This window comes from Sycon ciliatum, chromosome 3 (genome assembly GCF_964019385.1).
Source record: "Sycon ciliatum chromosome 3, ocSycCili1.1, whole genome shotgun sequence".
Taxonomy (NCBI): Eukaryota; Metazoa; Porifera; class Calcarea; order Leucosolenida; family Sycettidae; genus Sycon; species Sycon ciliatum.
Genome location: NC_088645.1, coordinates 12,737,724 through 12,756,302, shown reverse-complemented (window position 1 = coordinate 12,756,302; position 18,579 = coordinate 12,737,724). Strand labels below are relative to the sequence as shown.

The 18,579-nt window shown below is 47.2% G+C and overlaps 1 protein-coding gene across 1 annotated transcript; it reads right to left on the bottom strand.

Moving 5' to 3' along the window:
• Positions 1-3,968: 3,968 nt before the first annotated feature.
• Positions 3,969-16,662, bottom strand: LOC135811475 (thiopurine S-methyltransferase-like). Its single transcript, XM_065324716.1, has 8 exons — positions 16,474-16,662; positions 15,020-15,121; positions 12,743-12,881; positions 12,024-12,079; positions 6,846-6,920; positions 5,995-6,080; positions 5,663-5,707; positions 3,969-4,790 (listed from the first exon to the last, which is right to left on the bottom strand). Exons 1-8 carry the CDS (start codon positions 16,620-16,622, stop codon positions 4,669-4,671), a joined length of 774 nt encoding a protein of 257 aa, XP_065180788.1. The 5' UTR covers positions 16,623-16,662; the 3' UTR covers positions 3,969-4,668.
• Between the last annotated feature and the right edge of the window lie 1,917 nt (positions 16,663-18,579).

Genomic DNA, 18,579 nt, shown 5'->3' with positions numbered 1-18,579 from the left:
GTACCTGCAGGAAATTCACCCAAAGCTATTGCTAATGCTATCCTCTTCAGTGGCTGTTGTTTTTTTAGTAAAAATGTGTTCACTTCTCTCAACATGCTCCTGCATGGCAGCAAGAAGGTGCGCTATGGAATTCAACGCCACAATCTTCGCCCAGCTGTGGATGAAGCATGGTCAAGTCATGGCAGTACATATACTTGAAACAGATGAGAATTTGAAGTTCATTTGTGATGCGAAGTTTGACAGCCCCAGTGACCGAGTCAAGCGCTGTCTTTTACAGTGGCACAAAAAATTAATTGCTGAAGAATCCGAGATGGTCTTGGAATTATGCACAGATACTACCAGAAATAATGGTGGCATGAACCATTGTGGAATGGGACAGCTCACGGAGAATACTGGAATAGCTCAAGTATCTCTAGGCGATTGTAAATCCTGTTCTGGCTGATAGCTTCGGCCTGCTGCGCCCGTCCATGTACAATGATGGGAACATGCATTTCTGTTTTCTACATATTTGCTATCTACTGTACTGTGGTATTACAGTTGCAGGTCCCTTATATAGAAATATGTTCAACCCCCCCCCCCCACACACACACATACCCACATAAATATGAACTAACAATTTCACTGTTGGACTCGCCGGCGGCTAGAGAGCAAAGGATTAATTTATAGCTAAGAAAAGGACCAGGGAACTACAAGTTACGCTATAATGTCCACGAACAATTTCACTGTATTTGAAATAATTTTGTTTGATACCCTGAGAACTCTGAAACTTTGCAGCACTGTGGATTATATGTGGATACAACATTTATGGAAGGAACACATAGTTCAAATAATTATAGCACTGAATAGTTGAGATTGCGAGCACATTCCAATCAGTACTCTACAAATTTATAAGCGGTGGCAATCGTTAGGAATAGGTCGTGAGTTGTCAGAGTGCTCTAGTATATGAGAGAATGTTTTGTTCGTCTAATCGACGGCTCGTTTGAAGCCAGAGTTGTTTGAACTTGTTTCAGTCGACTTGATTCTAGACAGTAGTCGAAGGAGTACTATGAAGTATACACCAGGCGTAGTCTGTAAGGTATCTCGTGAGAATTCTGTCGGTACACATCAGGTATCAGCTTGCAAAGATGGCTCCTCTCTGTTTCTTGAAAGCCTGTATAGTTGGACTGTGGCTCCAGCGATTCCCTTCTCAGAGCAGGTACCATACCCAATACGGTCAATGCATATTGGACAGACCTGTCTGCACAACAGAAATAGTGGAGAGAAATCTCTAAGCTCATGAACACATCAGTGAAGTTTGAACTGCCGTTGTTTGTGGCCATCAGTATAAACCTATCGACTATAAGAATAATGTGCAAAAAAACCCTCTATAACTACAGCTGGGGCCATGGAATTATAAAGCATCTAGCTTAGGAAACTGCCAATTCTGGTCGGAGGTTGGTTATCGTATGTTGCATTGACCAGAGATCATATAAAACTTCCATGCCACATTGAAACACGCACTACTTTCGAGTACTTTGGTATCCCCAACCAAATGGGCATTCGTTCCCGGGGTGGCAGGCGTCAACATTCGTTATGCCTGGATCAGATTTCATTGACCCCAACAGTCATGAAGAATCATTTTTACTTTGACTGGATTTCAGTACAAGTTAGTTGTAGAACTGCAGAATAAATTTTGTTGTATTTGGGCAACCATTTCTTTACAAACGCTCTATTAGGAATTTTTTTTATAAAATACATGTCCAAATTCCACATCTACCCAAATCGGAATACTTGATCACGTATTCAATCCTACACGGAATGTTTAGAAAACGCCAGGGAATAGGAATTTGCTAACGAGAACTCCAGGCCAGGGTACTAGCATACGAACAAAACAAGATAAAAACTCACCAGTATACTTGTAGTAATTCATGTCGGTGTAACTTAGTATTCACGATAAGCAACGAGGCACCCTCCGATTTGGTCAAGCTGCTTTGAAGTCTGGTTGTTCAGGTGATACAAACGGGCTCCCCGTTGTTACTTCCAGCAGCTTCACTCTCCCTGCGACAGTGGCTATCAGCCTCTCTCTCCATCGTCGACAATTATCACAGATTCAACATTCTACATTTATCAGCACTGCACTGGGTGAATATGTCTCGAGACGAATTTAGCGGATCAACAACGCTTTGGTGGAGATAAATTCTCCTCTGGAGGACCTTCAGGGTACCTGGAAGGGTATAGAAGACGGGATCGCTCACGGCGTTGGGAGAACATAGCAAATAACCTCTTCTTCGATTGAAAATTGGCCAAAAAGTGTGTGAAATGTATGTGCGCAGATGCATTTCCACTGGCAAGCTAATCCCTCATTACGTCATCAGCGCTCGCTCGGCCGAAATTCAAAAGTCGTCTTCCTGCTCGACTCGATCGCTTCTGGAGACTCGTTCTTGTTCGAGGGGTCTTCTCTTTCACCTACCTTCGTCTTGGCATCGAAAACTCGGCGTCGAAAATGAAGCCGGAGTGCCCCTTTAAATCTTTTACCAGCAAGATTCTGTGACGCGAAGAAGCGAGCTGCTACACTGAGCTGTCAGCTCAGGGCAAGAATTTCCCATGAATGATCTAGCTACCCGCGGCATGACAGTGAGTAGATCTACCCAACCCTCTTGCTAGTAGATCTACATGTACTAGTACTAGTAGTAGTAGCACCGCACACAACGACTGACTATCTAAAAAGCGGACGAAACGTGTTGAGTTTTATTTTGACAAAGTCAAAGGTGGAGAACAAAGCGCTAGTCGACTAGTCGAGAACAAAGGTTGACACAAACATGCCACTTCACGAGCAGGTACACTAGGTAAACGTCGCGCTTTGTTCGTTGAAGTGTCCCGAAGTGTCATGTACATGCCCCCCCCCCCCCCCCATAACAAAACAATGATGCACCGTACCGGTACGCGGTACATGTCATGTGGTATGCGACAATGTCATACCGTGCGGATAAGGTAGTTTTAGCCTATTTAGGTACTCCAGGCAGGAGGGGCAAGACCAGCAGTGATTAGAATCAATAAGGTGAAGAGAATTTCTGTGCAAGGAAGCAGTTTAGTGCTCAATGAAATCCAACCGAGTGAGTCAGCGTTGCGCCACTCAGCACAAAAGAAAATCCCGCGGGTCGTGCTGTGCAGTACCCGATGCGGGATGCGTACTTGACTCACACGATCGGATTTCATTGAGCAGCACTGTGATCACAAGAAACTACTCAATGAAATCCGATCGTGTGAGTCAAGCTCTCAAGTGGCACAATGATTCAGAGCCAATGGCAGAAAAGCATATTCGCACAGAAACGTGCAAGTAAGTTTGTGACGGCAAGCGGCGGCTGACTTTCGAGTTTCGACGCACCGAGCTGACTCGTACCGACCCGGCCGTGCACACCACCACCACCACTGCTGCCGTCCAGCACACATGCTCATGCGCACACAGCCGTGCACACATGCTCATGCGCACACAGCCGTGCACACACAGCCGTGCACACATGCTCATGCGCACACAGCCGTGCACACACAGCCGTGCACACATGCTCATGCAAACATGCTCATGCCCACACAGCCGTGCACACACAGCCGTGCACACATGCTCATGCCCACACAGCCGTGCACACACAGCCGTGCACACATGCTCATGCACACAGGGTTGTGCACACACAGCCGTGCACACATGCTCATGCGCACACAGTCGTGCACACACAGCCGTGCACACATGCTCATGCACACATTACACATGCACACAGCCATGGTCATGTGCACACACATTACACATGCACATAATTGGTGAATAAAAATTAAAAATACCATACCATACCAATACACATACTCAAACACACATACTCAAACACACATACTCCTGAGCAGCAGCAGTACTGCCAGTAGCAGCAGCAGTGCACCACATAACTACGACTCGTAGACTGCCCACAACACAACCAGAGCCGGCCATACAAACAGGAACGCTCGGTAGAAAATACTTAAAGTACTAGTGCATGTGCACTAAAAGCTAACCATCGCCGCTGACACGGACAGGTAAGTGAATACTACGAATAATCATGATCATAATAAAGGCCGTGTCCTGAAAGAACAATGTCATACTTGCAAGAAAAGGGCAAAAACGAAACTGCCACTAACTAATCATAGAAGGAAATAATGAAGTGAGCGAAAAAAAGTGATGCAGAATTGTAAGCAATGGCACAACCCGGTAATAAATTACAACAGGCAGAAGAGAGAAGATTGGTATAAGACATGCTAGGCCATGGTAGTACATTGAGCAAGCACTCAATGGTAGTACATTGAGCAAGCACTCAATGGTAGTACATTGAGCAAGCACTCAATGGTAGTACATTGAGCAAGCACTCAATGGTAGTACATTGAGCAAGCACTCAATGGTACTGTACCTTCAAATCACTCCAGTGTGGCTTGGCAGCATGCCCAATGGTTCAGTCTCTGCATTCTCAGCACACCGCGGTGAACGTGCGAGTGTACGATGCAAACAGCACCAGGGCATCAGCTGCACGATCCAACTGCACACACCGCGTCCCTTGACGACAGCAATACATGTACACACACAATCATATGATCAAGCCCACCGTGTGTACATGTCTTTGCTCAGCTGTACGTGACACAGAGCTTGTGGGGCATCAGCAGATCCATCCCAGCCTAGTTTGCTTTGCGTACCAACAAGACCATGCTGCGATCAAAGCGTGTGGTGATCGGGAAACGTAGTTTAATGTACTCGAGAGCATCCTCAGTTTGCATAATCTCAATGGTAAAGTTCTTGCCTGCATAGGCACACACAAAGACACACAGACACACAGAGACACATAGACATGCACAAACACACACACACACACACGTACACATACACACACACACACACACACACACACACACACACACGCGCGCGCACGCAGTATGCTATTGTAAGGTGGCCACAAGAGGCACACACACACAACCAATGCACACGCTGAAATTCAATTCTAGAACGGAGAACAGACAAGATCTGAATCATACAGAACGAACTAAAAAGTGGATCCAAACTAACAACTCTAGAAATGCCAGGCACACACGCACAGATGCACACACAAACACACACCTTTTGACCTTTTGACGCCCATCGCCGGAGGCGATGATAGCAATGCTACGGCAGAAGCCATAGCAACTTGTGCTGGGATTGCGCCATTCAACAGCTTGCAAGGCTGAAGATTTGACCGTCACTATTCAGCCTGGTCTACATCATACAGCTATTTGAAGTGATTTTTTCTGGCCAGTGAATCCCTATTTTTGGTCTTTTCATTTTTTTCGCACACACATCACACCACATACTCCGAGATGCACTGGCTGTTGGTAACCACCCAGGAGAATGAAAGAAAAGTCAGGAAGAGTCTGAGAAAGAGAAGAAAGATGTGTGTGACCATAATCGTCGGGAATCGAACCCGCAACCTATCGATTGGAAATCGCTGCACATACCACTGCACCATATGGCACACACAAACAAACACACACACACACACACACACACACACACACATACACACACACACACACACACACACACACACACACACACACACACACACACACACACACACACACATATATATATATATACATACATACACACACACTACGTCTAAGGAACAACTACACATACCAAAGGCGCTGGTGATTTCATCATTGGGAGTAGAGAATGGTGGTCCTGGATGCAAGGAATAGAGTAGAAAAACAATGGTAAGTTAGATACGCTCACAGGTCATTCGGACCATTGCTGATATCACTGAATGCACGATAATCACTTCTCTCTATCTATCTCGGTCTGTCTGTCTGTCTGTATGTCTGTCTGTCTGTCTTTCTCTATCTCTCTCACACTCTCTCCACACATACACAGAAAGACACATAGACAAGATGCAGACAGACAGACACACACACACACACATGCGCGCGTGCGCGCATATGCACACAGACATGCAGAGACTAGATACTTACCAGCATGTTCAGATTGCACATAGTCATAGACCTCCATCAGCACACGACCGCCTGGCTTGATCACAGCCGCCATGTTCTCTGCATAACTGTTACAAACAACAACGACGATGACAACAACAACAACAACAACAACAACAACAACAACAACAACAACAATATCGTGAGAATAAAGATTTGAAACAACAACAACAACAACAACAACAACAACAACAACAACAACAACAACAACAACAACAACAACAACAATATCGTGAGAATAAAGATTTGAAACAACAACAACAACAACAACAACAACAACAGCAACAGCAACAGCAACAGCAACAGCAACAGCAACAGCAACAGCAACAACAACAACAACAACAACAACAACAACAACAACAACAACAACAACAACAACAACAACAACAACAACAACAACAACAGCAACAACAATCTCTTATTGGCCACAGGTCATCGTGAGAATAAAGATTGGAAAACAACCTCAGCAACAGGAGCAGAAAGCACAGCACCACCACCACCACCGTCGCCAGCAACAGCATTAGCAGCAGTAGCAGCAGCACCACAACCACCAGCAACACCAACACAACCACCAGCACAACCACCAGCAACACCAGCAGCAGTAACAACAACAACAGCACCACCAACACAACCACCAGCACCAGTAGCAGCAGCAGCACTACCACCACCAACGCCGCCACCGTCACCACCAGAATATACATTGACTTCCGAGTTCTCAAAACACCTCTTTTCATGCTAACAAATACATGTCCAGCCTGCAGAAAAGACGGATTTGATCACCAAACAAAACCCGCAGTGGCCAACAATACGCATAGTTCCAGTCTGCCACTCACCGTGGACGAATCTCTGGACTCAGTGCTACATAGGAACCTCTATCCCAGGCAGCATCAACCTGACCAAGAGCAGTGCTGTACGCAGAGAGAAAGAAAAGAAAAGACAAAGCAGTTCCAGGAGAAAGATTCAGACACGTTCAAGCAAGAACATATAACCACAAGAGCCTGCAGCACAGGCAAACGTATCAAAGCAATGCATGCTGTGCGTGGCACGCTGCCTTCGATAACGCAGTACAAATGATGCTGCAGTTGAGTGGACTTGAAATTTCCTATGATAACCCAGTAAAGTTATCGCCCTGTCTGCACAGACACCGATACCTCAATACCATACGCTGTTCAATACCATACGCTTTTCAATATACCACACAGTGTTCGATACCACACGGTATTCAGTAAGCCCATTGCGCAATGACGTAATTTGCACCATGAGCACCCCAGACAGCCACCTGGGCATGGTTGTCTGGGGTGTTGAACAGTTCATTGCTGATCCCAGTGTGCTCACATGCATTACTCATACCTTCCATATTCGGCAATGCGCAATGGGCTTATACCACACGGTGTTCAATACCACACAGTGTTCAATACCACACAATGCTCTATACCGCAAAGGGGCAGAGCTTCCTTACACCGAAGGCGGGACGGGGTTTTGCTGGCTACTCCAGTTTCACGCTATTCAATCCTCAGACCACACAGCTCTACCCAGTAAAACGGTTTCCCGTTTCAACTCCCTCAAACGTTTGGATTTACAGTGAAACTTGTCTAAAACGACCACTCAATGTACCTTCAAAACGAGGTCTCTGTTACCAGGTGGTCTCTTTATCCAGGGTCATTTGACTGGAAATAGCATCCCTTGATCCTGGTTTCAGTGGTCTTCTAGGACAGGTGGTCTCCTTGACAGGTTTTACTGTACTTGTAAAACTTACGAATATACAGTAAAATCTGTCATGGCGACCACTCTGATATAGAGGACCATTACACCCTGGTCCAAGGGATGTCATCTTCAGTCACATGACCCTGGCCAAGCAGACCACCTGTACACGGGGACCACATTTGTAAGGTCTCAAGAACGGTCAGCTTCGGCAGACTTCACTGTATTTTTAACCCATTCAGCGCTACTGGGCCTTACCTATGCTACTCTGTGTATAGGTTTTTCCAACACATCAGAGCAGTTGTGCAACGCCATGGCCAAGTGTGCCTGTCGCATCCTCTATGTTTCTCTCTCGATGTGGTACTTTGTGGTAATATCTCCCCCCCCCCCCCCCCCCCCCCCCGATTCCCTAACCTCTATCAGTCATCCCTAGCTACACAGTCATTTATCAAACGCCTCCAACAGTATCTCGACCCATGGAACTGTGAGGAACTGGATCAGCTGCGCTATGAATGCCGCAGCACCCAGCATCTTCTGAGAGTAAAAGCCCGGACACCAGCACAGGCGATGCCAGAGCATTTGCAAACCGGGCAATGAATGGGAAGATGAGCTGCGTCATTCATATGCTGGCAGACGGTGGGTGGACTAGGAGGAGTGCTGAACCTCGATGGCATGGTCAATGGACACACTGGTCGGGATCTGCTCAAGTGCAAGCCCCCTGTGGAGCAGCCTGCTCATGCAGACGCAGATTCGCTCTACCGAGATGCCATCCGTAAAGCTGCCCTGCACACACAAGGAGCTGCTGGTCCATCTGGAGTGGATGCCGCATCCTGGCAGCATATGTGGACAGGTTTTTCAAGCACATCAGACACCAGAGAAGTCACGGTTTCAAAGTGGAAGCAAATTTTTGAGCTCCGCAGTTTTTAGTTTCCAGTTTCTCTGGCGGCCCTTCGGCAAGTCCAAGACGACTAATACTAAGTATTGAGTAGTATTAGGGCTCACCCACCCCTAGCTCTGGCCACCATGCCCCCAGCTACAAAGACCGCCCTCAAGGGACTCTCAGAGGCAGAGACGAAACCTTTGTGCTCCCTTCCGGGTATCGAGTCGTCTGTGCTTGAAGTAATCAAGACCCTGGCAAACCTAGCATCCGAGTCGGCCAATCGCGAGGCTCGCCTCAACAACAGAATTGATGAGCTGTCGCGGCAGGTGTCAGGCCTGACCGAGGAAGTTGTCTCACTCAAGGACGCCGCCATTACCAAGGCAAGTGTTCCCCCGAATTTTCAAGCTGCTTCGAGCGCACTTATCTCGATGTCAGGGTGTTTAACCCCTTCGTGCCGTCGAATCGTTCCTCCTCACTTGCTGCTTGCTACACCAAGCATGAGAAAGCCAAGAAGCGTGCATATGAGCAGCGTATCAGGGAGGTTGAACACTCCACATTTGTCCCTGTCGTTCTCTCAACGACCGGTGGTATGGGAAAATGTGCCAACTGTACCCTGTACAAGCGCATCGCCTCGCTGCTGTCAGAAAAGTCGGGTGAGCGCTATTCTCCAGTCATCGCTATGCTCTGCTGCCGCCTGTGTTTCGCTCTGCTGCGGGCCAGCCAAATGTGTCTGCGTGGTGCTAGGCGTGTGTTCTTGTACATCCCCACTTCTTCCACCGAGGTTGCTGTTGCCGAGGCTGCTATTCTATCCCATTAGTTCTTCTTTTCTCTTTGATCTCTATGATCCTTTCACCATCTTTTACTATCTGCCACGATATATCGTTGCATTTTTTTACCAGGCGTGGGCCATCCCCTGATTTCATAGGTGCCAAACATTTTACGTTCTTCATTCACTATAACAAAAGCTGCTGCTCTTTCGCGCTTTCAAAAAAAATTCAAGCTGCTCAGGAGAGCCAGCGTACGCGTACGAAATCATCTAGAAACCGCACCCATACCCGCGCAGGCCAGGCACTGCTAGTACCGGTGAGCCCCGTAGCGTGGGTGACACAGGCAGTGACCCAGAGGCCCCGAGTGAGGAAGACACGCAGCATGATGGACAGGACAGCGCGAGCATGGAACTTGTGGAGTAGGCGAGGAGTTCCAGACTCTGGACGTCATTTCCGATGATAGCTGGCAGCTAGTGCCATCAGAACCACCCAGACCCAAGAAATCTGTCCTGTATGTTGGCAACCTGAGTGAGTCATGCACTGACGACGACATCAAAGCCTTCACGATGAAAAGGTCAGGCACAGCCGGGACTCCAGCTACTGTACATAACTGCAGCATCCACAAGGCTGAAAATGGCAAGATATCTGCAAGGATTACAGTGGATGCCACTGCCCTCGCACTCATCACCTCACCAAACTTCTGGCCAAGGCCACTCTATGCAAGAGCGTGGAAGTTTACGCAACGTGCAGTTGAGCCTGATCGTGGTGGCGACTTGCCTCGCAGCTCGGGAGTTAACACGGAACAGTCCGACTTGGCAGAATCACTACTGCAAGTCTCCGGCTGCTTGTCACAAACGCCTTTGGGCTGCTGTCCAACCTCGGCAAGTTCCAAAACAATCTGAAATTAACTAAACCTGATATAGCGATCGTCACAGAAACAGAATTCACGCCAGACAAGGTTCCACTAGCCATCTCAACTATTCCTGGCTATGCAGCACCCATTCGCCAAGACAGAACTGCTTTAGGCGGGGGTGTAGCTGTCTGGGTGAAGTCCAACCGGCATGCTCGACACCTTGACACCATTGACTGTAAAGGTTTCGTGGTACTGTAGCGACCTGACTCACTAAGTAGTACGTCATTCTACAAACGCATACGCAAGAAATAAAATCAAGCTCTTTGGTCACAACTTCTTCGTTGTCCAGTTGGCCAAAGTAGCCGTCGTCTAGGGCCCAACGTAAAACCCTAAATTGGTGACCCCCGACGCTGCGCTCTTCGGAGTTTTGAGCATGCCATCCCTGAGCTCGGCCCGCCACAGTTTCCTGCTCGCCTCAACTCTCGGGATCCCGTCAATCGCCGGCTGTTGACGTAAAACTTGAGCCTCACCACCACTCGTCACAGGCCTTGGAGCTGCGCTCGCCTCCATCCACCCCCGCCTCACTCGGCACGCCTCGCCCCAGTGCAGCGCTCCTGCTGGTACCCCGCCAAGCCTGCAACATGCAGCCGCCTCTGACATGATAATACTCCTCTGTCACGCGTACATTTCCTTTCTTTCCGCCTCTGACACGATAACACTCCTCTGTCATGCGTACGTTTCCTCTTTTCTTTCTTTCTGCCTCTGACATGCTCTCCACCTCTGTCACGTTAACACACCTCTGACACGTTAACCCGCCTCTGTCATGCATCTCTCTCTTTCCTGCTTTTCTGATTTTTGTTTCGGCATTTGTGCCACGTTGTTTAACAAATTTCACACACGCAGCGCTCTCGCTTGTACATATGTATCATATTTTTTTTTTTGCCTTTCCGCCTTGTACATGCTGCGCTTCCTTTCTCTTTCTTGTTTCTTGTTTATCGTGCTTCGCTCCTCCCGACCTCACCACTGGCGGGGGAGTACTGTAGCGACCTGACTCACTGAGTATTACGTCATTCTACAAACGCATGCGCAAGAAAAAAAATCATTCTCTTTGGTCACAACTTCTTCGTTGTCCGGTTGGCCAAAGTAGCCGTCGTCTTGGGCCCGACGTAAAACCCTAAAGTACTATGGCTCCTAGTAGATCCATGCTGTCATGGCAAGGTTGTAGTCTGTGCTGTGTATCGTTCTGGTTCAAGCAGCCCGTCGGATTGCTCCGTCATCGACTACCTAGACAGCGCAGTACCTGCAGCACAGCAACTCGGTGATCATGTAGTCATTGCAGGGGACTTTAATGTCCACAATTCCGCCTGGCTCAAAGGTAGTAAAACAACATTAGCTAGCCTTGCACTGGAGGACTACCGCCTTTGCCGAAGCCAGTGGCTTTGGGCCACAGACTCTCTCTAACAGTTCAAAACTATTTCAATCTTGAAATTCTGATGGGACGGCACTAATAGTGGAGTTTCACACTCTTGGTAGTTTCGTACTCTTGTCCTTGAGCTATGTACTCTTGCCTTGGGTTGATGTACTCTTGCCTTGGGTTGATGTACTCTTGCCCTGGGGTAAGGTACTCTTGCCCTGGGGTAAGGTACTCTTGCCCTGGGGTAAGGTACTCTTGCCCTGGGGTAAGGTACTCTTGCCCTGGGGTAAGGTACTCTTGCCCTGGGGTAAGGTACTCTTGCCCTGGGGTAAGGTACTCTTGCCCTGGGGTAAGGTACTCTAGGTATACTGTATTGCTTGCTGGCACAGTTCTTACCAATCTACTTTGAACAAGTCCGACGGAAACAAAGAAAAGCAGTCGTTTTCACCAGCCTGTGCAACAAAGCAGGGTGTGTGCAAAACAGACCATGCACACGCGCACACACACACACACACACACACACACACACACACACACACACACACACATGCATGCGCACACACACACACACACACACACACACACACACACACACACATTCTTACATTGTACTTCAAGTGTGAAGCGCTGCAGATTTGCACAAACTAACCCAGCACTAACCAAGCACTGACCTTGCACTAACCTTGCACTAACCTAGCTGCCCCTCTTCAATTCCAAGCTGGCTAGAAACCTGACGTACACGTGTGGCCACTGATCAGGCACTTTTAAGAGTTCTGAGACTGCAGTGCGGCACGAGTCTGATCGTGAACTTAAGTAAGAGTGACCAAGCTACAACAGCGGCATTGGTGACATAGTGATCACTTCTGCCCACGGCTGTGAAGACGTCTCTCCAAGAGACTGCTCCACAGCCAGATGGAAGGAACAAACAAGCTACGGGGCCACAAAACATTACCCCCCCCCCCCCCCCCGTCATCAAGACATGGTCAATGAGCATGATTCACTCGGGAGTCGGGATGATGTGTTCGCAAATGTAATGAATGAATCAATCATGATAATGTCATTGCAATGCTATTGTGAAAATGGGCTTACTGTTCTTAAAACAGCACACAACCCACCTTGATAAGGGTTACCTCCTCTCCGTCACCATTTTTCACGGAAGATACTGTCGAGGTCAGCTTGTTTTCGGAAACGAAGTCATCCAGTGCTTGTCTCACAAGATCAACACCGGAAATGTGATGACCTTGCTCATTTAGCCTGCAAACAAAAAAGACAACAAGGCGAACAAACCACATCATCAGAACTCTTCGCTGACACAGCATCGACACCCTGGAAGTGCCTAATGGTCATTGTAGTTTATAGTGTTCATCGCAGCATTGTCTCTCTCCGTACTCTCTCTCTCTCTCTCTCTCTCTCTCTCTCTCTCTCTCTCTCACTCTCTCTCTCTCTCTCTCTCTCTCTCTCTCTCTCTCTCTCTCTCTCTCTCTCCCTCTCTCGTTCGTATTATAATGCACATGCTCTGCTAATAAATCAGTCCTTGTCCTGTCCCGCAGTGGACTCCTGTGTGGCTTGCAGGCCCAACATGGTGGGATTCGAACCCACGCCAGAGGAGACACTGGAGCCAAGTCATTCTCCATACTATGCCACAAAAACACAATCCATGTCATCAGAGGAGTTGGAACGGACAGCTAAGAGGGCATACCGTATTTCCCCGATTGTAAGGCGCACTCGATTATAACTTATAAGTCGCACCGCCACTTTGAGGTTTGAACCACATTGCTTCAATCCATGCATATAAGTATGATGTCACACTCGATTGTACGTCGCATCCCCTTCTTTACCCTTGAAGTTTAGTGTAAAAAGGTTCGACTTATATCCGGGGAAATACGGTACATCTAGCTGTATCTATTGAACTGTGCGAAGACTCCATCAATGCAGTATCATTACAGGTAGACTCCCTTTAATTCGAACCTCAAATTGCCAGGCCCTAACTTCGAATTATCCGGAACTTCTAATTATCCAAATGCAGCCCCATGCACTGATGTGTATGTCAAAATGCTTGAAATCGCATGCTGAATATTTTTTGCACTTTTTTAGTTGCATCAACGAAACATAGGTGGTCGTACCGGTCATGTACAACGGATCATCAAAACACTGGATCGACACAAAATCATTTGACATTATCTTCATCTTCTAGTGAAGAAGTTGTCAGTCACTGCAGCTTTCCTGAAACACTTCAACAGAAAAGAACTGCGCTGCCTAATCCGCGTCATGAAAGACCGTCGGACAGCAGCACGTCGTTCTGAAGAACGGAAGTGGAGCATAGGCATAGACAATATTTACGACAATAGTGTTGTTGTGCGCCAACATCTCCGCGCACGAGCTGGCGCGGCAAGAAAGGCCACTGAAATCCGCGAAGAGAGTCAGCCACCTGGAAGAAGTCGTCTTCAATCAAACCTTTGCAATTTGCCTCGCACGGGCTTGAATCAAATTTCGAGAGAAGGTGGGTTTCTTGAACGCTATTAGTTGATCCTGCAGCGGACCATCGATCGATTTTTGAGCTACTCTTGGCTAGAGAAGGAGAAAAGAATGAACTTCGAATTACAAGGATAGCAACTCAATCTCACTTCGAAATAAGCGTTCAAAGGACATAGCGAATGTACTGTAAACAGCTCTTCTGTACGAAGACTGGGTTCGAATTATCCAACCGGCGCACTTTTCGTACTTCGAATTATGCATTCGATTTTGACTTGAAGTGACTTGCAGAAGATTGGTACGACGAAAAAGTTCGAATTACGCGGAATGTTCGAATTATACCGTATTCAAATTAGAGGGAGTCTACCTGTATATACGGGAGAAAATGTAGTTAAAACACACCATACTTCGAACATGTGACCCTGTGAAATGGGCAGAGTGTTGTTCAAGTGAAATGGCGATCAAACACACACTTATGGACAGCATGTCGCTGGGTTGACAGCAAAACAGACTTACGGTATTTCCCCGGATATAAGTCGCACCTTTTTGCTCTAAACTTAAAGGGCAAAGAAGGAGGTGTGATTTGCAATCGAGTGTGACATCCTACTGATGTGAACATACTGAAACAATACGGCTCAGACCTGAAAGTGGGGGTGCGACTTAGAATCGAGTGCAACTTATAATCTGGGAAATACGGCACACAAACGCTGGACGCAATAGATCAGTCAGTGTGATCCACCCTATAAATAAACTAGTGAGTAAGAATCCACAAGTTTCAGAAATTACGACGTTAAACACAGGAAGCAACAGAGGTCCCGTGTTGGTCCACCTAGAGCATGATCTGTTGCTACTGTGACGGTCAGCCCGGGGGAAAATCTAGAAAGAAAACAAATCATGGCAGATATGTGTAAAGTACTCACCACAGCATGTCAACCGTTTTTCCACATAGAGGTACAAACACATTCAATTTCTTCTCGGCATTCGCACCTTCCAGCAGTCGACCATGATACTGGACTAGGCGACTGCAGGAAATGGAAATACAAAAAAATACAAGGGAGAGAGGGAGAGAGAGAGAGAGAGAGAGAGAGAGAGAGAGAGAGAGAGAGAGAGAGAGAGAGAGAGAGAGAGAGAGAGAGAGAGAGAGAGAGAGAGAGAGAGAGAGAGAGAGAGAGAGTATTTGGGTGATGGAATTCCCTGTAAGGGGGTTGATGCACCTCAGCGTACATGTACGACAACACGCAAAACGTGTGTCAAGATGAACTTATGATTTCGATTGTATACACGATGGTTTTGTATGAACGGATACCATAGCACTATCAGCAGGTGACCACCTCCACTGTAGTGGAAAAATGGAAACAGACCTGTCAGCCTGGCCACAAACACTGTCTTGATTTTTGAATGTGCCATTACGGGACTCAAACGGTCATTGAAACAATCGCCCCCGCACACCGACACCACCTCCGGGGGCTGTGAACGCTGCAGAGCACGCAACGGGCATGACTTGGAACACAAAACCACTTGCTACCCGGGTAAGTCAAGTCCGTGTGCATTCAAGTAAGTGTCCATAGCCCAACAATATGCACTTGCCTATACACTGTACTACGGAGATTTAGCATCACGAATTTCGCGTTTGAGTTCGTTAACATTTTTCAGTTGGCGAACTGGACTGCGAACTTTCGCACTTTTCGTTCGGAAAAGCTGTCGAAACACAAATCGCAGATTCGTGTCGGGATAGTCATAAATTTACAACTTTGTACTGTCGGTGCACATGTACGACCTGTCAACGTCATTCAAGTGCAAATTCTGTTTGCTCATCCTCATCATAGCGCAATTTTCGAGTTTGACTTTTATTGGAGTGCGAACACGAACGCAAAACTCGTCTTGCTAAACCTCCATATTGTCTCTATCTAGTAATGCAACAACAGAGTTTCACATCACATGACATGCTTCAACAGGTTGCGCCGGCAAATGGTGGAAAATGGAGCTTTAGCCAAGGCTGGGTTTGCTCATAGCACTGCAGTGATCACGCACAGAATGCAGACAGTGTACAGGGGCTTGTCACGTGATGTGAACGTCTGCCATCACGAACCCCATGGACTGGAGTTGACAGTGCCATGGGAATCGGCTGGCCCCCTCAAAACATTAACCTTTCCCATGTGCTAGTCCCACCGCGCGATCAACTTCTGGCACAAAGTAGCATGTTTGTTGTTCACGCTCTGACTTCTCCGCATAGTTAGTTTGCGTGAGATGACACCGTGATATTTTGACCAGCTTTCCGTCACCGGTGCATCTCTCACTTCACCCGAGACTGATTGATCGAGTAGACATTTTTTTCAGAAACATTCCATGCCAGAAAAATATTTTTGTAGCTTACTCGTTGACTTCATCGCGATGCCATCCCGTCCGGCCGTCTTTCCAACGAGACTCCCAGTCTAGATCAGGCTTTTGCGACGAAGACATCACTAGTCTTTCCTTACAGAACAACTGAGCCAGCTGTCTTGAAGCTCGCTGAATAAATCCCATCCAAGATGTTTTCAGGATCGATCATGTGCTTTCTGCTTTGTTTGAAATTTCGTATCTTGCAAAAAATAAATTATTCGAAACAAAGACAGTTTTGCGCTGACGTGACGTCATGACGTGACTGACTCATGCTCAATATTGACATACACTTAAAGGGGAAGTATTAGTACGGGGGCCAGGGTTGAGAAATGTGAAGTTTCGTTTCCACTGAGAGCGCACAACAAAAGATGTACTTTATCTTGTAGCCCTAGTCGTGTAGAGTCGCCTGATATATTTTTCACCACTGGAATCGGGATGGAACGGTGTGAAATTGGCATTTGAAAGTTTCCCATGGGTTGCCATAGCAACCGCATAGCAACAGTATGGCAACAGCGTGTTTTTCATGTTATTTTCTTCCACAGAAGCTCCAAATTTGTTGAGAGGTACATACTATGTATGTATTCGTGTCAACTGGCACTGCTACTAGTAAAACATACATGTACATGGAGTATCATGCACATCGTGCACTCTATTGTATCAATGCGAATAGTCATGTACATGTACATGTACTACAGCATTGTGTACATTATATGTATCAAATCAGAACACAGTGTACTGGCATGAAGGAAGCAGCTGACTATTTCACCACACGCAGAGATAAAGCATACTTTATTCCGCAGGGTACTTATACAATCATGACTTCCAGCACGGGAAGTCAGTCATAAGTATGTACAAAACATGTACATGCACATTGGTTACGATTCCAGCAGTCATGCGCATAAAAGTAGACAGAAGGCCAGTTTCGATGGCTCACAAGAACATGACATAATTATATATTTCATTGATAATAATGTGTACAAGAGCATGGACATTACAGATGCTGTCATCAAGTTTGACTTCAAGTCGACTCCGGAGAACCACAGAGCGGTTTGCAGGCATTGCAAACACAGGCTGAGTCGCCGAGACCATTGTCAATGAGCGCTTTCGCTTCGACGTTGACAGTGTAGGCAGAGAGATGGAAGTCGCTTCACTTGCTACCGATTCATCCTGCAGAGAAGGCTGTACAACGATACCATTTGTACAGTGCGTAGTCGCAAGTCCGCTCAGTGTCTCCTCGCAAAGGTCATTGTTATCTCACACGAAATGGTACGGCTTGCGAGTGTCGATGGCGGCAGGCAAGAAAGACTGATTGTGCTGATGGCGTGTAAAAGACTCTGCCAAGCAAGTCTCCAGCTCCAGTACCTGGCTGTAGCTACAGCAGTAGCCAAGACGATTCAACATGGTAACTATCTGCTTACTGCGACACAGGTGATGGATTGCCATGCCCAGCACAATGTGTTTCGGAGTTCGGTAACCAGTGCCGCAAAACATAAGATCCTGGCAGATGGCATGAATACGGCGTTGCAGAACACTCTCAAGAGACGGCAAGCGGCACGTCGAGAATTCGGCATCCTTGTCCAGGGTCCATGCAAGAAAATTAAAGAGCTTGTCAGGAATCAATCGCGCGCTATCCTCAGGAGACAGCCGTGCACCGCTCAGGTCTTGCTTCGTGGACTTGACATGGTGCTCGATGGATTGGCGGAGGATATTTGCTGCATGATATAAGACTCTCCATTCCTCACACTCATTGGTCCAGACAAGGCTACTCTCCACTTTGGCAGACTCATCCTCAGAATCATCCTCAGACTCCTCCCCAGACTCACTGCAATAAGGATCGGCGGGCACTAGGGGTTCATCTTCTGCAACTTCCTCCTTCAGCAGTGCAAACTGATCAAGTTGTCAGTCGAGCTAACAGCATACAACAATTCAGGGGCGTTGCAGCGAGCTGGCCTGACAAACTTAACAACGCCATCAAACTCTATCAAAATGATGCTCTTCAGTTTTCGATTTCTGACCTGAGTGCAGAAGTTGCCACTTTCCTTGTTACAGCAGGTCTGGAAGATGGACTGGAGATCAGCAGAGGTCAGGAGTGCAGAATTGT

Bases quoted from the DNA above. Each gene is read 5' to 3' on its own strand.
- LOC135811475 (XM_065324716.1), bottom strand. From the start codon at position 16,622: ATGGGATTTATTCAGCGAGCTTCAAGACAGCTGGCTCAGTTGTTCTGT. The intron at 15,122-16,473 runs GTAAGCTACAAA...CATTTCCTGCAG, and splicing joins CATCGCGATGAAGTCAACGA to TCGCCTAGTCCAGTATCATG. The intron at 12,080-12,742 runs GTGGGTTGTGTG...TTTGTTGCACAG, and splicing joins AGGAGGTAACCCTTATCAAG to GCTGGTGAAAACGACTGCTT.